Source organism: Sinocyclocheilus rhinocerous, unplaced genomic scaffold (assembly GCF_001515625.1).
Source record: "Sinocyclocheilus rhinocerous isolate Xijiao unplaced genomic scaffold, SAMN03320098_v1.1 scaffold534, whole genome shotgun sequence".
Taxonomy (NCBI): Eukaryota; Metazoa; Chordata; class Actinopteri; order Cypriniformes; family Cyprinidae; genus Sinocyclocheilus; species Sinocyclocheilus rhinocerous.
In genome coordinates, this window is record NW_015646352.1 from 2154022 (window position 1) to 2172163 (window position 18142).

The 18142-nt window shown below is 36.9% G+C and overlaps 1 protein-coding gene across 1 annotated transcript; it reads right to left on the minus strand.

Annotated features, from left to right (window-relative positions):
• Positions 1-3545: 3545 nt before the first annotated feature.
• On the minus strand, positions 3546-6483 carry LOC107707501 (carbohydrate sulfotransferase 1-like). Its single transcript, XM_016511553.1, has 2 exons — positions 6097-6483; positions 3546-5227 (listed from the first exon to the last, which is right to left on the minus strand). The coding sequence occupies exon 2, from the start codon at positions 5166-5168 to the stop codon at positions 3906-3908; it is 1263 nt and encodes a 420-aa protein (XP_016367039.1). The 5' UTR covers positions 5169-5227; positions 6097-6483; the 3' UTR covers positions 3546-3905.
• Positions 6484-18142: the final 11659 nt, after the last annotated feature.

Consider the following 18142-nt stretch of genomic DNA (forward strand, 5'->3'; position numbering starts at 1 on the left):
CTCGCTATCGAAAGACAGAACAATTTTACAATGAAAACAAAATGTCAAACAGTTGACTTGCATATCTGTGGCAACTGCCAAACATCTCACTTAAATAAATTGTGTTTATTCATATTATTTCAAACTGTATATTTTCCTCATTGCATATTATATCGATAACTACAAATAACATGAGATTAATGCCTTGATAACATATAGGTGTGTATTTACCTACAAGTAAGGCTGAATAAGAGTAAAATGCCGGCTATTCGGATAAATCAGCCTCGACTTTGAATTCAGAACTGAATTAGGCTACTATGAAGGACTACAACAGTGGAATCTCTCTGTTATTGTCTCACTAATACTGTTAACTTGTATTTTATTTATAAACACTTACATTTACATTTTTAAAACATTTATGCCATGTCAAATGTAGGCTACTACGTTGGACGTCGTAATTAACATAGCAAGAGTAGGCCTACGTACAAACATTATAGTGACTGCTGCATTGGGGAAATTTGTAATTCATTACGTTAAAACCCCGAAATGTGTAATAGTAAGTAAACTGGATAAAATATTACGAGCGTTTCATGACCACAACGCAGAAATGCTAATTGAGAGGACATTTTTGTCTATTGCTCTATCTCAGCGGTGTTCAGTGTGGACATATTTTTAGTTGTTGGAAAGTTAGGACACCATGCTTTTTCATTGAATCCTTTTCCTCAAAATATAAAAGGAATTTTCATGTATATACAGGCCCATTTACTGGGTATGAAAAATAGTAAGTGTGATAGCCTATTATAAAGTCATGTTGTTTTGTAAGTTGCACAGGCTTTTAATTTGTCATTATTGTAAAGCCAAAGGAAATGAGTAGAACTAGAAACAAACAAAAAAGTTATGCAATACAGTTTAATTCAGCATTTATTAAATGCTATAAACACTAGCACTATGTAAGCTGCCTTACAATTAAAACAATATAGGCTGTATTTCTTGCAATAAATGGGTGTTTTTTTTTTTATATTTAAAAAAATTATTTTGCTTCAGGTCATTAATTGTCATGAAAATCATGTCACAATGCAAAACATGCAACACAGACATAATTTTCTTTAAGTAAAAAATAATTTAAATGTTCCTGATAGATATTTCCAAACTGTAAATGTACTAAATACTGCAATCCTGTAAAGGGTCCAAATTACCCTCAGGTGATACTACAGTACAACAGCTAGCAAAAGCAATGAGTGTGACTCGTTGCACAATGTTCCAAAATATAGTTGCATCCCGGAGTCTCTTACTCACAATAAGTGGTTTAAATGGTTTTCTCAATTACAATAAGTAGTTTAAATTAATGTCATCTCTACTGTGAAGATCTCAAGCGTGTTGAGATGGGCTCTGAGGAGCATGATAAATTGTTGTCCTCTGAAGAGCGCTTCAAGTTCAACAAAGCAAAACTCGGCATCTGCTGCCATTTATGTATATAGAATCTCAGAACGCCAGAATCAGCTTCTTGGCGTTTGGGGGCAGGAGACCTCTGTTGAGAGCTGGAAGTCGTACCATTGAACATCTCTGAGGCCATTTTTTATCCATCCCATTTTCTCAAGGATTCACTCTCACCGTTTAGATGTTTTCAATGTTTAAGAAAATAAGCTTCCTCAGCATAAAATAGACTATTTGATGTGCAAAACAAATTTAAGTGGGTAATTTACACAAAGAGTATCTGCTTTTAAGTAGCACAAACGCCCTTGTTTTAAAACTTTGGTTTCTAGCATATTTTTTAGCTGATCTCTCCACTGTTGCAGCCAAATTATTGGTGGCTTTTTTGGCAAAGGATGATGTGAGATGACTCCAAGATCCAATTACTTGTGCACTTTGATGGGGTTAATGGGAAAAAAAGGTAAAGTTCGCCAAACAAATGGCTTAAATGTGGATAGAAATCTGTGATACTTTCAAACCTCAGGTCACAGAATAAGCCACCTGCCAAGAGAGTGTGTGGATGTGTATCGAGTGCCTTGGAAAAACAGTGTGACTGTTATGGCTATATTTCTTGCATTACTAGATATTATAAGCTAGGTAGTAATAATTATCCAAAATAAACTGTGCAGCATAGCTAAGCTTATGCAGAGTTTCCATGACATTATTTAAAGCTTGCATAATTGATAAATCACACTACTGTTCATTAGGTTCATTCTTTTCTGCTGCTTTGTAAACATCAAGGCTGATTAACTAGCACGTCCACCATCTCAAGGTATGACTTTAGTGCACAATCATTAGTTCCTGAAGTAGCTCCACTTGAAGACGTAAGATTAGTTCTTTGAACACAGAAATGGTGTTATTATATAAGTTTAAATGCGCCTCATACTATCACAGTTATCATTGTACTTTTATATCCTGTTCTGTCTGGCAATGTACTGTGTTTATTGTAATCACGTAGTCTTTATCAGTCTTACACAGAAAAATGCCATTTCAAAGGACAAAAGTAGTTTGACTAGACAATTCAGCTCAATTATCCAAGTAGACATACGCTATTTTTTCACACCACAAGGGGGGGCCATTTCTCCTGAATGTCCTAAAAAATCAAGGGAACAAGGAAGGTCTATACAATGGAACCTTGTATGAGATTAAGACGGCAATGTCTATGGTAAATGACTGTGGAGAATGTATATCTGATGACAATCTTGTGGAATGAAAGATAATTCATCCTCGCACCCTCTTCATACTCTCTAATGCTGCTGACACCAATCTAAAATTGAAGATTGAACCATTAATATTCCCCATTAAAACTGAATAAGGGTTAGCAGTTGAGATTTAAAAAATGTTTCTGGTTTAATAACCTAAATGTGAAACCAGATTATCTAGATTATGTAATATCCATGAAGGATTAAAACAAATTAAGGCCATTGTGACAAACCAAGCAAGAATCATGAACACAATTGTCTGTTAAATTGAAAACATTGATTTTCATCTATATATGAAAAAAGTGGTTTCGCCAGTGATTACATCTTGTTTATGCTTCTCTACATTTATTAAGATTTCAAAAATAGCAAAAGTCTCTTTCACATACATTGAGCCAAACAATGTTCCATGGACTAAATACAAATCTATGTGCACTGAATCAATGAAAATTAGTGATATGATGATGAGGACAGCCACTAAAGAATTAATAATTTCATGCATTTTGTATGAAAATCTCAAAATTACATTAAACTACCAAATTGTCCACTCTGAAAACTTGATACACTGGATTGCATTGGATTTCTCTGAAGTAGTATCATGGCATTTTGCACAAAAAAAAACAACATATATCATTGTAATGTAATAACAATAATTGATTGAATTTTACAACTTATTTGTAAATCATAACCACCCAAAGCAAGCAGACTGAAGTGCATGAGTTTACTTTAGATTAGCTTTTTTACCCAGATACAGCACCAATGCATTATGCATTCTAAAAGCAAACCAAACACAAGCTTAAATCCCAAAAACTCTATGGCAGACAAGACTTTACACTGAGAAACAACCTGAGAAATAGTCTGTGACATTCACAATTTTATTGCACGGCTGTTATTATACATGACAGCATTTCAGTCCCACATTAAAGATCTCTTGAGAATAGTCTGGGTTCTTTGACCGACAAAATATTCACATTCACTGTTGTCAAAGCAATGACCAGCATACAGAATTTCTTTGTCAATAGTGTGTTGCTCTGCTCTAATATATAAATAATGAACATTACTATCTCAATGCAATCAAGGTGAAGTTGAGTTCTCTTTACAGCTAACTGTTTTGGTTCTTGTGCTGTTCCGAAAATCATAGGGTTACTGCGAGGGAGTCTCCGAAGTAAAAAAGAAGTTCATAGTGCAAATGTCAATCACATTAAGGCAAGAATATAAATGTAGAAAAATAGTTGTGCGTGCACATGATTACCTTTGTTACAAAAAAGTTATGAAAGTTTTGTCTTCAATGAGAGAGAGCGACATGTTTTTCAGCTCCTCTGGGGAGTTGACAGCTTTGTAGCCGAGCTCGTCTAAAATGTGCTGACAAACAGTTTGTGTGTAATCAACTATGTCATGAGACAATTTCAACCTCCAGCTCTCTGCATTGGCCGCTGAGTCCCTCAATGTGCCGTACTTATGCTTTGCTGACACATCGTTATTGCCTCTTGTGTTGTTATGTATCCAGTCCACCACACTTTTTTCCAAAGAAAGACCAAGGAATTCATAAACCTCCTTGGTTTTTTGGAGTGGATTCCTGGCCAGGTCCTCGTATCTCACCAGCATGTACCGTCCACGAAGCCATGGTGGTCTGCTTAAGCCGGTGGACACCGAGTTCAGAAAGTCGTCGCACACTGTCGTAAGCTGAGTCAAATCCAAGTTGTATGGCTTACGGCCTGTGACTCTCCAGATCCGCCATAGGCGGTATGTGTCCCGAAAAGTTTCAATCCTAGAAGATAATATCCCACGCGGGTCCCTCACCAGCTGGATAACTTTCAGATTAAGCCGAGGGTCCTCGATCAGTGCCTTGAGATCATTGACCTCTGGAATACGCACTGTTTTAATGGCCATGTGGCGTCTTTCCCGACATGATTCTGTAGCGAGGGTCAAGTTAAGGGAGGCACACTTTCGAACACAATCCCCCTCTTCTATATTGCCATCACTGGGGCTGAAAGCATCACAGACCGGCATGGAGCAGAGGGCTTTGCTGGCTCCTCGTCGAAACAGTTTATCCGTGGTATGGTTTGCCGGCTGTGGCTTGATGTAACTCTCTAAGAAATACAAGTCGCAGTTGTACAAGCTTCTAAGAAGGTCACGACTGGCTCCCAGCATCACTCTGCGCTCAACAGCATATCTGCTGGGAGAAAGGTGAGGGATTAAGGTCGTTTGGACATGATAGAGTGGTTCAAAGAGATAGAACACATCTGAGTGCTGGTTGAACAACTGTCCAACGAAAGAGGAGCCGCTACGGGTGGTCGCCAAGATGAGGATGTGAGTCTTCCTGGAGGAATTGTAATTAAAATACGGGTACTCATCACACATCCGATCGAAGGACTCCACATCCTGTCCCAAGCCACAGTTCAAAGGGTTAGGAACAGGGCACATATGAAAAGGCTTAGCTGTGAACGTCCTGATTGCTGTGTATTGGATCGCTATGGACACCAGCGCAAGCAGAATCACAGCCTTCCAAGAACATTGCATGGCTGGGTTTCTTCATTTAGATGATGCAGTCTGATTTGATCCTATAGACAAAGACACAGCTGGGGGGAAAAAAGATCTCAAAGTTAGTTCAAAAACAAAGTAAGACATAAAGAGATTTTAAAAATATATAACATTTCATTACATTTTAAACATCTAACCAGGTCTGAAATAAAGAAACTGATCTATGAACTTTCAACTAATTTTTAAAAATGTGATTTATAATGCATCAGTATCAAAGCAAATAAAAACTTAAAAGTGTGAACAACTAATTTAAATTAGAGTTTCTTTCTAAACCTCTAGCAAAGACAAATGTGCTTTCAAAATATATAATATTGCATTCTGCACTATGCTTCACAATGCAAGCCTTAATCAGTCTTTTAATCAGTTTATTGCAATATGACACTTTGATAAACTACTTCACGTTTTAATGCAGCCAAACTCCTACAACTAAACTGCTTTCTACAGGCTTTTACAAAAGCCTGAGGTATTGTGTTTTTCCCTTGGGGAAATCAGCAAAGGTTCATGCAAACCAGCATCTAGAATGCAGACAGGTTACAAAATCAGTTCTTTTCAGAAACTGGCACCGGTTCAGGCACCTGTAGAGTGATGCATTAATTGCAATCTCTCACAATACTATATGCAAGCTTTTTATGATAGGTTTGAAAGGCAGCCGTCGACGACCGCGCGCGTCGAGTTCTGATTTACCGCAGTGTAACACAACTCGGGATTCAGTTGGAAATAAAAAAAATAGCAGATCCGATCTGACTGTCGACTAGGAAACGGTGACCAACTTCTCCCTTATTCCAGCAGAAACATTTCAAACATCCAATAGGCTCGAAAATATCGTGAAATAAATACTTCGATATACTTGCCTCATATAAAGCTGTATGACAACATGACGAAAAATTAAACAAAAGAAAAAAATCACCATATGCCGCGATGGCTTTGCGTAGTCGTCCCGTAACGCCCGTCATAGACGTTTTATCGCTTTAATTCATGTGTTCAGATGGCGAGGGGTTCTTAATTCCCCAAAAACCGATGAAAAAGTCGTATTTCCTCAAGCAGCTCCATTCATGCTCGGGGTAAAACATTCGCAGACGGGCTCCGTGGAGAGACAACGGATGAATAAGGTATTGATGCGCATCCTCAGACATCTCTCTGTGACTAAACGCCGGACAGATATTTCGTTCGTTCGTCGTGAGAAGACTGAAAAGAGGTGTGCCAGTCGGTCACACGGATTAAGTAAAACGTAGACCGCCCTACGAAACCCTATGCGAATATTCATCCCCTTCCCTCAAAACCACAGATGACAAAGGCTGAGGAGAAAAAAAACAGCACGAGGGGAGGCAGATTTGGGTCACTATACGTGTCCTCCCTCCTAACATGTCTGTGCTCGATGCTAAAGCCTTTGAACATGGAGTTAGTTTGGATGAGGTGAACTGGTGGCATCTAGAAATTGTAGCTATTTTTCTCAGCCATCCGTCGCTATGAGAGCAGGATATATTTTAAAAGAATATTCGAGGACAGACATGACCAGCTGGTGGATTTCAGTACTGATTGACTGACTGAAAGGCTGAAAAATAATTATGTAATGGCACAGTATGTGTAGAAATATTGTGTTTTCCACATTATGGGGGTGTGCAACTTCCTCACATCACAGTTCATACAAATAATTCTTTTTTTTTTTCTTTCTTTTTTTCCCATATGATCATATGTTGGTTTTAACTGTTAGTGCATTTTTTTTAATAAGCCTTTCACATAGCTATAGATTCATAGGGTAATATAAATCTATATTCATCGGGTAATATAAATCTAAATCCATAAATCCGCAAAATTAAAAAAGCATTTTCTCACCCTTATATTGTTGCAAATTTGACTTATTTTATTAATTGGAAAACAAAACAGGATGTCCCGAGTGTTCTTGTTTATATATTGAAAGTGAATGGGAACTATCAAGTTGCAAAAATGACAAAAAGGACCACAAATGTGCCGTAACAGTAGTCCATGTGACCCATGCTCTATATTGTAAGTCTTCTGAAGCCACTGATAGCTTTGTTTGAGAAACGGACCAAAATTTAGGATGTTACATGCTGTTACATAATTGCTCCTCTGCCGTAGTTTTAAATTTTAATTTTGTGTTAATGGTAAATCTTGTGCAATGTACTGTGTCTTGGCATCTTAACATAACATATTTGAGTGTATGTGGACACAAATGAGATTTGAGAGCTGCAAAGGAGGGAATATTTTTAGGCAAATAATGATTCTAATCTCAGTCTGTTATTCACACAAAGCTATTGTATGATGTCCAGAGGTGGCGTGTTATTTATTTCATGGTTTGTTTTGATATGGGCTTCACAAATTAATATAATCTTGATTCATTATAACAACACTTAAAGTTGTGACGTAGCAACCGATATTTTGTGTCACAAGTGAGTTTGCGAGACTGTTTTGTGAATCTTTTTGACTCATTTAAAAAGACTGCTGCATAAGAGTAATTTGTTTGCGTACAGGAGACACGGGTATAATGACATAATATCTGACTAATATCTTTGAGAAGCGACAATATCTCTTGCATGGAAATAAGATGGGACTGCTATCGGCTATCCATGTGTTGTTTTGGTACTTCCCAAAAAAAAGCCAAAGTACTGCTTCCCAATATCAGCGTAGATGCAGATTTTGGAGACTTTTGGAGTTAATTTGGACCACAAAGCTGCACTCTTCCATTCTTCACCTCATCTGCTGTGCTTTTCCTCTCTATCCATTCACCTGAAGCCAGACATTGGCATTTGAAATGGGGCTTTTCCCCCAGTTCAGCGTCTTGAAATCTCAGAAGCTGCCAAATGTGAGATTATGCTTGGCTTTTTGTGAAATCAGTTTTATCTGTGTGTGCTCAATGCAACCCCAATTTCAATCAGTGTGTGTGCTCAAGCATTTGAAAACGTCAGCCTACATATCGGCAAGGCATAAAATGTGCAGTACTGGGGTGAAGATGGGTGTGTGTCCTCTTTATCCACCCTGCTGAGAGCTGGTAATAAGCTTTCAAATGCAAATGATCCTCCCCACTCTGTCCACCGAACACTACAATGCATCACCTGTTCGCCAGTTATTTTCTAGTGCTCAGAATGTATGGATCCTCTATGACAACCGTGTCCAGAGAAATGAGGATACCCAAAGCATGAAACATGATTTCAATATGCGATTGTACTGTGCAAGAGGCAGTTAAAGCTAAGCCATAACAGATTTATGACATACTCTGAAAGACCTTGTATACTCTGGCCTGGTTTAATGAACTAGCAGGAAGAGCTACAATTAAATGTTTTATTTGTTCAAAATTTCCCATCACGTTCAGTAAAGTATACCAAAATATTATGCTTTCTATGGAGTCAACATGACATATTATTGAATAGTAAAAGCTTGTTAGGCTTACAGCCAAATTTTCTCAGCTTAATAACCCAAACTTCACCTACATGGACTTAATGAATATGAGAACTGTCTGATCGTTGTCTCTGATGGTTCATGCGTGAGTCAGGAACATTTGGGTCTCGGCTGGTCAAGGTTGTTCCTCTGCCGGATTTGGATCAGCGCCTCCAGACGAGACAGCTGACTTTATTTTCTGTAATTGAAAAGAGTTTGTGTGGGAGAGGAAGGGCTGGAAAACATGGGCCGTCAAGTCCAACTCTAATTAAGACAGGAGCTGCCATGGTGCTTTCCATTACACCAAACAGCTCCCTGGATTTGAGAACAGAAGCCGCATATAGCAGATTAGCTGACTTTAGAACAACCCGCGATGAGAAGAGACCGTGCTGACGGTCTGTCAGAATTCCAAATAATAAGTGTCTTTTATTTATGTTTACATTTTCATTTTGTTTTCTCTTACAGAGGCGTTTGATTTTATTGGACAGATGCTGAAGTGAATATGACAGTTGTTGAAAATATGTTGAAAGCACTGTGGGTAGTGTTGCATATAATTGTGTTGTTCTCCGGCAAGATTTGCCACACAGAGCTTTGTGCTTAAGCATTTGAAAATGTCGGCCTGCATATTATTGGCAAAAAAGTAGTCATGATTAGCTACTGTATTTTTCCAGACCACAAGGGGGTGTCATTTCTCCTGAATGTCCTGAAAGGTAAAAATAAATAAAAAATAGACATCAAAACCTTTTGCCAAACCAACATTAGTTGGATAAACAAACATCTGCTTGCAAATAATGTAATCTTTATTATTGCTTACTCTGCAATATTTACTCATAAATGTATGGTTTTTGTCTTGTTCTAATGTTCTTTATGGTGCTATATCTTGTTTGTATTGCATTTGGGTAATTACTTAATAAAAACATATAATATTTGAACCTATTTTATATTAGAATGTGTAACTTAAAAATATGAGCTTCATAATTTCACAATATTCACATTCACTGTTGAGGTAATGACCAGAATATTGAATATCTTTGTGATAAGTGTAGCACTCTGTTTATTATATAAATGAATAGATATCCGTGTGCATGATTGCTGTTATTACAAAAAAAGGTATGAAGATTTTGTCCTCACAGAGAAAGCAGTGTTTTTCAGCTCCTCGGGGGAGTTGACAGCTTTGTAGCCGAGCTTGTCTAAAAATTGCTGACAAACAGTTTGTGTGTAATCAACTATGTCATGAGACAATTTCAACGTCCAGTTCACTGCGTTGGCTGCTGAGTCACTTGTTGTGCTGTACTTAAGCATGTTTTTAGCAGAATCCCTCTCTTCCATATTGTCTTCACAAAAACTACAATTCTGTCCCCTATAGCATGTCTCCTCCACCCACTGATGGAGCAGGTCTGGAGGGGATTGGCAGAAATAGGTCCGAGGGTCTGTGTGGCCGTCAATCCAGATGGCATCTGTTTGCACAGAGCATGTCAAGTACAAGCTCAGGTCTCGGGACAGGAATATCAACCCGTTCCTCCTTGAAGATTTTGGACCCTGTTTGGTGTAGGAAAAAAGTTGGACATATTTAATGGCCTCTTGTAATGGATTCTGCCTTCCTTCCAGCACAGTGTGTCATGGTTTTGGGGGAGCACAGATAGCATTTTAAACAGCCTGAAGCCCTCGACGAGGGAGTAATTGCACAAATGTGTTTTGATATGTATGTGTGGAGATTTCTGGCAGCAATAAATGACTGCACAATTTTGTAATATGTCGGTGAAAAGTACAGGGTCAAGAGCACGTTTATGAATAATTCACAATGTCCTCTTCAAGATGAGACCTGTTATTGTGATGCCTCTATGTAACATTGCATATCCCACCAAAAATCCCAGGCTGAATAAAATGCCCTATAAATATGCCTGGATATGACATACATGCTTTTTGTAACTTCACATGCCTCTCAAAAGCATCAGGGTTAAAAGTATTTATTAAAGATAATTTAATTTTGGTGCAAAATCACTGAATATGAGATTTAATATTGAAAAGAGATTGAATAATTGTTTGCACTTAAATGAGAGACTTAATTACACATCCTAGATGATCGTTGTTGAAGGCTCATCCCTGTTGCTAATTAACCCAACACAACCATCATGACTCCGAGATCTCATAAATTATAGCCATCAGAAATATTATTTTTGTTCATACGTGACCGTGATTTCAGTCTGTATGACTTTTATGGACCACTAATAATGATGTATGCCAAGCAAATCACTTTTAAGTGAGAGCAATCACTTTTTCAGCCCACTGCTCTTGTGCTTTGTTTAATTGAAAGAGTCATTACAAAAGCCATATCAGCCCTAATGCTACAAGAATAAGAGCTGTAATGATTTCAGGTCGTACTGAAAGCATCAAGTAAACAGTATGAGAAAAAGTCTTACTCAAATTCCATGCATTTTTCCTGCTTGATATCAGCTTGTGCAATCCGAATGTTTTTAATTGTCAAAGTAAGTTATCAAATTTGGCTATCACATTTGATTCATTTGATTTAGACTAAACAAGAAGCAAGAATCTTAACATAATTTCATTTATGATCACTGCATTTTTATTTTAGCTTCAGGACAATGAAGCTAACAAAGTGTGATGGATTAAATTAATCTAAAATATTGGACATGGAGGAACCAATCTGAAACTTGACATACTTTAGAGTTCATTTGGACCACAAAGCTGCACTCTTCCATTCTTCACCTCATCTGCTGTGTTTTTCCTCTCTATCCATTCACCTGAAGCCAGACATTGGCATTTGAAATGGGGCTTTTCCCCCAGTTCAGTGTCTTGAAATCTCAGAAGATGCCAAATGTGAGATTATGGCTGGCATTTTTTGATTGAATAGTCATATGAGAAAAAGTCTTACTCAAATGCCATGAATTTTTCCTTGTTGGTATCAGCTTGTACAATCTGAGTGTTTTTAATTTTCAAAGTATAGAAGTTATCAAATTTGGCTATCACATTTGGTTCATTTGATTTAGATTAAAGGGGTCATAGGATGCCCATTTTCCACAAGTTGATATGCACATCTCAGTTCAAACAACTTATAAAAGTGCATGCAGCATCCTATGACCCCTTTAAACAAGAAGCAAGAATCTTAACTTAGGTTAACTGCTGAGTCACTTTTTACTCTTCTACACGATTTTTCATATTTTGGTCCTATACAACTTTAACACTCATGAGAAACCAATGACAAATATTGCCCACTGATGCTTAATAATTTAACTTAAGCTTTATAGTGACTTTAATAACGGAGCAATTTAATAACCTTTAACATTTCGCAATATAAATGGCACGTCACTTTAATACAGTGTTTTGTTAAGTATGAGTCATGACCCAAATTCATGTAGCCGTAAATGTTAGTGTAACAAAGTTCGTAGATCAGGAAGAAGGAGGAGGGAACCGGCGAACATTCAAAGAAACTTTAATAATAAAAGTCTCAATGTATTTTGATGAAAGCGCAGTTGTTTCCTTTGTTAAAGGAAACATACAGGAGCTGTACTTGTGTCCAAATTCCCATTCTGTCAAACACAAAGGCCAAATGTAAAGATGACAAATTAAGCAACAAACTTGTTTTGAACAGAAAGAGTTAACTAATATGAGAAAGCATGAGGGTTGTGGACAGCTTCAAAGTAACGAGTCACCGGAAGTATTGATAACTTCATGTTGATTCAGTAACCAGGTTCTGACAGAGTCAGCGAATGTTTTCTGACTGACTGTATCAAACGGTAACTTTTGTTTGCGAGAATTCGGTGTTCGAAAACAAATCATTAAAAGTACCAGCTCAAAAGAGCCATTTGTTTGTAAGCACACTGGTTGCGTTATATGTATTTGATTCACTAAAAAGAACTGATTCATAAGAGTCATTTGTTTGTAAATCGGACTATGCTGGTTTTGTTATACTTATTTGATTCCCTAAAAAGAACCGATTCATACGAGTCATTTGTTCTGTATTTGGAATACACCGACCACTGTGTTTAAGGCCTGGGACACACTAGATGATTTTCAAATCTTAACCGATTTTAAAACTGGTGGAGACCACAGACTTAAGGACAGTTTCAACCAACATTGAACCAACGTATGGTGATCTTTATCAATACTCCACTTTCGTGGCATGTTTATGGCTGCCAAGTTTCAGTTATAGAAGACTAATAAAGTATAATAAAGATGTTACTGTTTCTCAGGGTAGGTAGACTTTAACATAGACTTTGTTTTTCATATGTATATTTGAAAATGCATATCTGTGATAATATTCAAATGTTTAATTTTAGTTAACATGTTTTTTTTTCTATAAAATAATAGTAATCACCTCTATAAGAACCCATTTATATCTGTGTTACATTAAAGACATAATTTACATTAAATGATGTTACCAAATAACAAATAAATTCCGGGTCACAGTATGTGCTTTCAGCATCCTACGCTCAGGAAAAACTAAAATCCTTTCCCCTGAATTGTAGCGCATCTCCTCCACCTACTGATGGAACAGGTCTGAAGGGGACCCTCGTGATTGGCAGAAATGAAGGGCCAAGGCTCTGTGTGGGCGTTGATCCAGATGGCATTCTGTTGCTTAGTGTGCAGAGCATGTCAAGTCCAGGCTACCTGGAGGACATGCTCCGGTGTCGGGACAGGAATATCATCCTGTTCCTACTCAAAGATTTTGGATCTGTCCTTGGTGTGCAAGAGAAAGGAGGAGCAGGACATATTTAATAGCCTCTTGTAATACATTCTGCCCTTCTTCTAGTACAGTGTGTTTTGGGGGGAGCACAGAGAGCATTTTAAACAGCCCAAAGCCCTTGACGAGGGAGTAATTGCACAAATGTGTTTTGATATGTATGTGTGGAGATTTTTAGCTGCAATAAATGACTGCATGATGTTGTAATAGGTCAGTGAAAAGAACAGGGTCAAGAGCACTGTTATGAATAATTCAGAATGTCTTCTTCAAGATGGCTTATATTGTGATGACTCCATGTAACATTGCAAATTCCATCAAAAGTCCAGAGCGGAGTAAAATTTCCTGTTAACATGTCTATATATATAGCATACACTTTTTGTAGCTTCATATGTGCCTCATGTCTAAAAGCATCTAGGTTAAAAGTATTTATTTAAGATGATTTAATTTTGGTGATGCAGAATCATTGAATATGACATTGAGGATTGAAAGGAGACTGAATAGTCATTTGCACTTGAATGAGAGACTTAATTACACATCCTAGATGACTGTTGTTGAAGGCTCATCCCTGTTGCTAATTAACCCCACACAACCATCATGACACTGAGATCTCATAAATTATAGCCATCGGAAATATTATTTTTGTTCAGACGTGACCGTGATTTCAATCTGTATGACTTTTATGGACCACTAATAATGATGTATGCCAAGCAAATCGCTTTTAAGTGAGAGCAATCACTTTTTCAGCCCACTGCTCTTGTGCTTTGTTTAATTGAAAGAGAGTCATTACAAAAGCCATATCGGCCCTAATGCTACAAGAACAAGAGCTGTAATGATTTCACGGCAGATAAGTGTTCTGAATATAAGATGTGAGGGGGTTCAGTGATGTTTGATCCATGGGCGATCAAGCCATTAATGGAGATTTTGTTTGTGTTAAAAAATTACTGAAATCGTTATGGTCTTAGGTCATAAAAGGTCAGTCCAAACAATGGCATTATGATTTTTCTCACAGTTGGTTTGAAAGCGACATTAATAAAAAAAGGAAAGATGTTACTGGAATTCCATTAATTTTTATTCACAGTAGGTCTACCAGTTTATACAATAAATTGTTGAATCGCTTGAGTAGATGATTCAATGACTCGTTCAAAAAGACAATTACTTTTTCGTTGTGGAGTGAATGAACGTTTCTGAACAAACGGTTGAATAAATGAGTCAGTTGATTCATTCATAAAGATAAAGACAGTCACTTGTCGCTAACAACTGGCAGTTGCTGGGTGTTTTTTTATGGTTTCTAGGGTGCAATCTTTAATTCTTCAGTGTAAATCTGAGATTTGTATTGATAGTATTCTGCAAGGCAAAAATTGTATGTCCAATCATAACATTGGTGGTTTGGTGGTGGTTGTTATTGAATCTGAAATCTTAACTAAGGTTAATTAACTTTCCCCGAGACATTTGCATTGTTCTTTTACTGATATTATATTTTTCAGAAACTTCAAAGCTCATAACACCATATATAATAAATACTGTCCAAGGTTGCTTCATCATTCACTTCAATTAGACTTTATGGTGACTTTAATGAGCGAGTAATTCATTAAAGTAATGATTTAGCAATTGGCACATCACTTTAATACATGGCCATCATCATCTGTTAAGTCATATTCATGGCTTTTTTCATTCTCAGTGAAAAGCTAGACATTTTCTTTCAATGAACTTTCTTAATGACGGAATCAAGGCTCAATTCAAGCACTATATTGGATTCTCATATATATATATATATATATATATATACATACCAAGAGACCAAGACGTCAAAGCCATGATGGTGTTTTGTGCTCCCACAGTAATGATCTTCTCTCATTTGCAGTGCCCTCGCCGCTGTCTCTTTGTCTCTTGAGGGAGACTCTTGCATTACTCTTTTCCTCTAAAAAGCTTAACCTGCTTTACCTGCTGCTCCAAGCAGCTCAGCCGCATGACAAAAATAATGTTTAGAGCCACCTTAAACATTGAGGACATTTGGGGCCCAGCATGTTTCTTTTCATAATGTGCTTTTGAGAAACCAAGGGCTTTGTGTCTTTCCTGAGCTAACTTAATTCTAGCTTTGCATGCAGGTTTTTCAGGCCTGAAAAGAAACTTGATTTTCTTCGTATGAGTCACAGTATAAACTGCTCCATAAGACATCGATCAAAGGCATGAGTATATAGTCTTATATAAAACGCAGGTTTTCAAATTGTATTATATCAGCACACTTAGGTCCACATAGCCATCATTCAATACTTTAAGCATTATTAAAATCACCCTTTTTCACCCCACAAAAACAAACCACTCCCATTGCTTCACATTAGAAGGATCGTTTAGTGAAAATACATCACCTTCCTCTAATTACTTTGCCCTCTATTGGAATGAACTCTTTCCATCCATTTATTCAGTGCTACAGTTTACTTAAATTACTGGCATCCTTTTCTCTTCTCCTTCTCTTCCTCTTTTCTCCCTCCCTCTTGTTCCCTAAATAGATGCATTTCTAGCTGTCAGCAGAGTTTGTGGGACAGACTGAATTATGGAATCATACAAGCTTTGGGTGCTTTAATGTTTTTTATTTTCTATGGAGAAGATTACACAAAGAACACAAAGAGCCTGTGTTGGATTAGGGCAGATATATTACATTGTGATGGATCGCGGAGCCAGGATTTGGCAGTAAAACCGAGCATAAAAGATGTCCATTTTTAGAAACATCCTATCAAACCCATCCCACCTGAGAACCATCAAATGTTCTTTTAATTGGAAATCTTTCATCCAGGCTTTGATGCGGAGTTTCTGACGTGGCTACTGACAATGATTCAGTTTGAAAGGTATTTTTAACTATGAAGACAATGTGAAGAACTCTTTTTGTCTATACAATGAAAGTCAATGGGGTCCAAAACTTTGGATCATGTTGTCTTTCATTGTATGGACAAAAACAGTTCACTTTTTTTTTCTTTTTTTTACTTCAAATTTTAAATGTTGTGTTCCACAGAAGAAGGAAAGTCATACAGATTTGAAACAATGCAAGGTGAACTAAACTTTATTTTTAAAATGTTCTTTATTATGTCACCCCAGCTGTGACCTTTTACGCAATACAGACTTTAGACTGCATAAATGTACAATGAATGAAATATTCAAAGCTGACAATCACCCTCACTTCCCGCTCAGGAAGTAAAGCGGTGAGCTAAACCGGTGCTCACGAGGCTGAGAATGGCCTAAAACAGGATGATCCTGGCTCTTGAGTGGGATGCTAATGATGATAAATGGTGTATGTGTGGATTAATGAGAACAGAAGACCAGACGGGGGGAACCGGGAGTTCCAGTAGAAAATCTTTGTGCCGTCTCGCTCTAGACGTGAAGAGCTCAGTCGTCGGTGACGGTACTTCACTGTTTGCCCTTGAAAAGCAGGTCCAGTAATTATCTCTCCCCTGTGCAGAAAAGGGGGAAGGGACAGACCTGCCTGGAAGCTTCCTCATAATTACATGCTGCCTCTCCGGTAGGATCAGATGAGATGAGAGATTTATTGGTGAGAGAGGATATCAAGCAGACTCTGGATTTTTTAGTAACAGCAATAGTCTCGTGGGTGTGCAGCATTATCTCAAGGACAAGAAGGAAAAGAAGAATGACTTATGAACAATAGTCCCATAGGCATTTGTTGTATTCCATGATTTTTTCATGACTTTTAAAATCGCACATGACCAGAAGGATTCTGCAAACCTGGTGTTAAACAGTACTAGACACTTAGCTAAAGGCATAAATAATAAACCAATTTATATATATTAAAAAAGACCAACAGATTTCATGTAGGCCTCATGTAAAACATAATTTTATAGATATTTCTGTTTTCCGTTTCTATGTCAGGTAGCAATACATTATTAGTAGAATTAATTAGTGGAATTAATTGTTTTAAACTGTTAAATGAATGTATCCAGATTTCTCCAATGTAAAACAACATAAATGAAATGAAAATGAATAAATGTAAATTAATATCTTGTTAAAATAGTATGAAAAGTACACTCTAAAAAATGCTGGGTTGTTTCAACCCAACTTTGGGTCAAATATGGACTAACCCAACTTTTGGGTTAAAATTTGAATGTAAAAATTTAACCCAACTGTTGGGTTAGTCCATATTTGACCCAAAGTTGGGTTGAAACAACCCAGCATTTTTTAGAGTGTATAGTATGAAAGTATATATATATATAGTTGTTAAAATAGTATGAAATAGTTCTGAGCCAAACTTAACTTGAAAAAATTGAACATTTCCATGACTTTTTCTTGAATTTTAATGATTTTATGAATTTCTATTTCCACTTTTACAGGTTTCAAAATAATTTCCCTGTGTGAACGCTGATACCAGTTTTATACCAACAAGATGTTTGTTACCTACTGTGCTTTAAAATATTATTTTCTTGTGTCTGTGATTTTATTTTATTTATTTATTTGTTTATTTATTTTTTGTGGGGTTTATTGGTGGCAATGTTTCTTTTCAATATTCAAATGAAACCGACTGCACTGCTTATCAGGATCTGACTCAACAAATCACACATTTGTATCTTTCTCATTTAAATCTGACAGGTCACGTTTTTCTGACATATCTTAGTATCTTCCAGATGTTTATCAGCTATATGGTTATTGTAGAATGTAGATAACAACAATAAAAGCTTTATCATACTAACCCCAAATTTTGTGCTTTATGTTATCACATAAAGCACAAAATTACATTTAATTGTAATCATTTTAATTGTAATCACAAGCTTCAGACTCAAATTAAAAGAAGATTAAATTAAAAAACCAACTCTATGCAAACAGATAATCCAAACACAAGCAGCACAGTCCAATTTCG

Excerpts from the sequence above, each read along its gene's own strand:
- LOC107707501 (XM_016511553.1), bottom strand. The coding sequence starts at position 5,168 with ATGCAATGTTCTTGGAAGGCTGTGATTCTGCTTGCGCTGGTGTCCATA.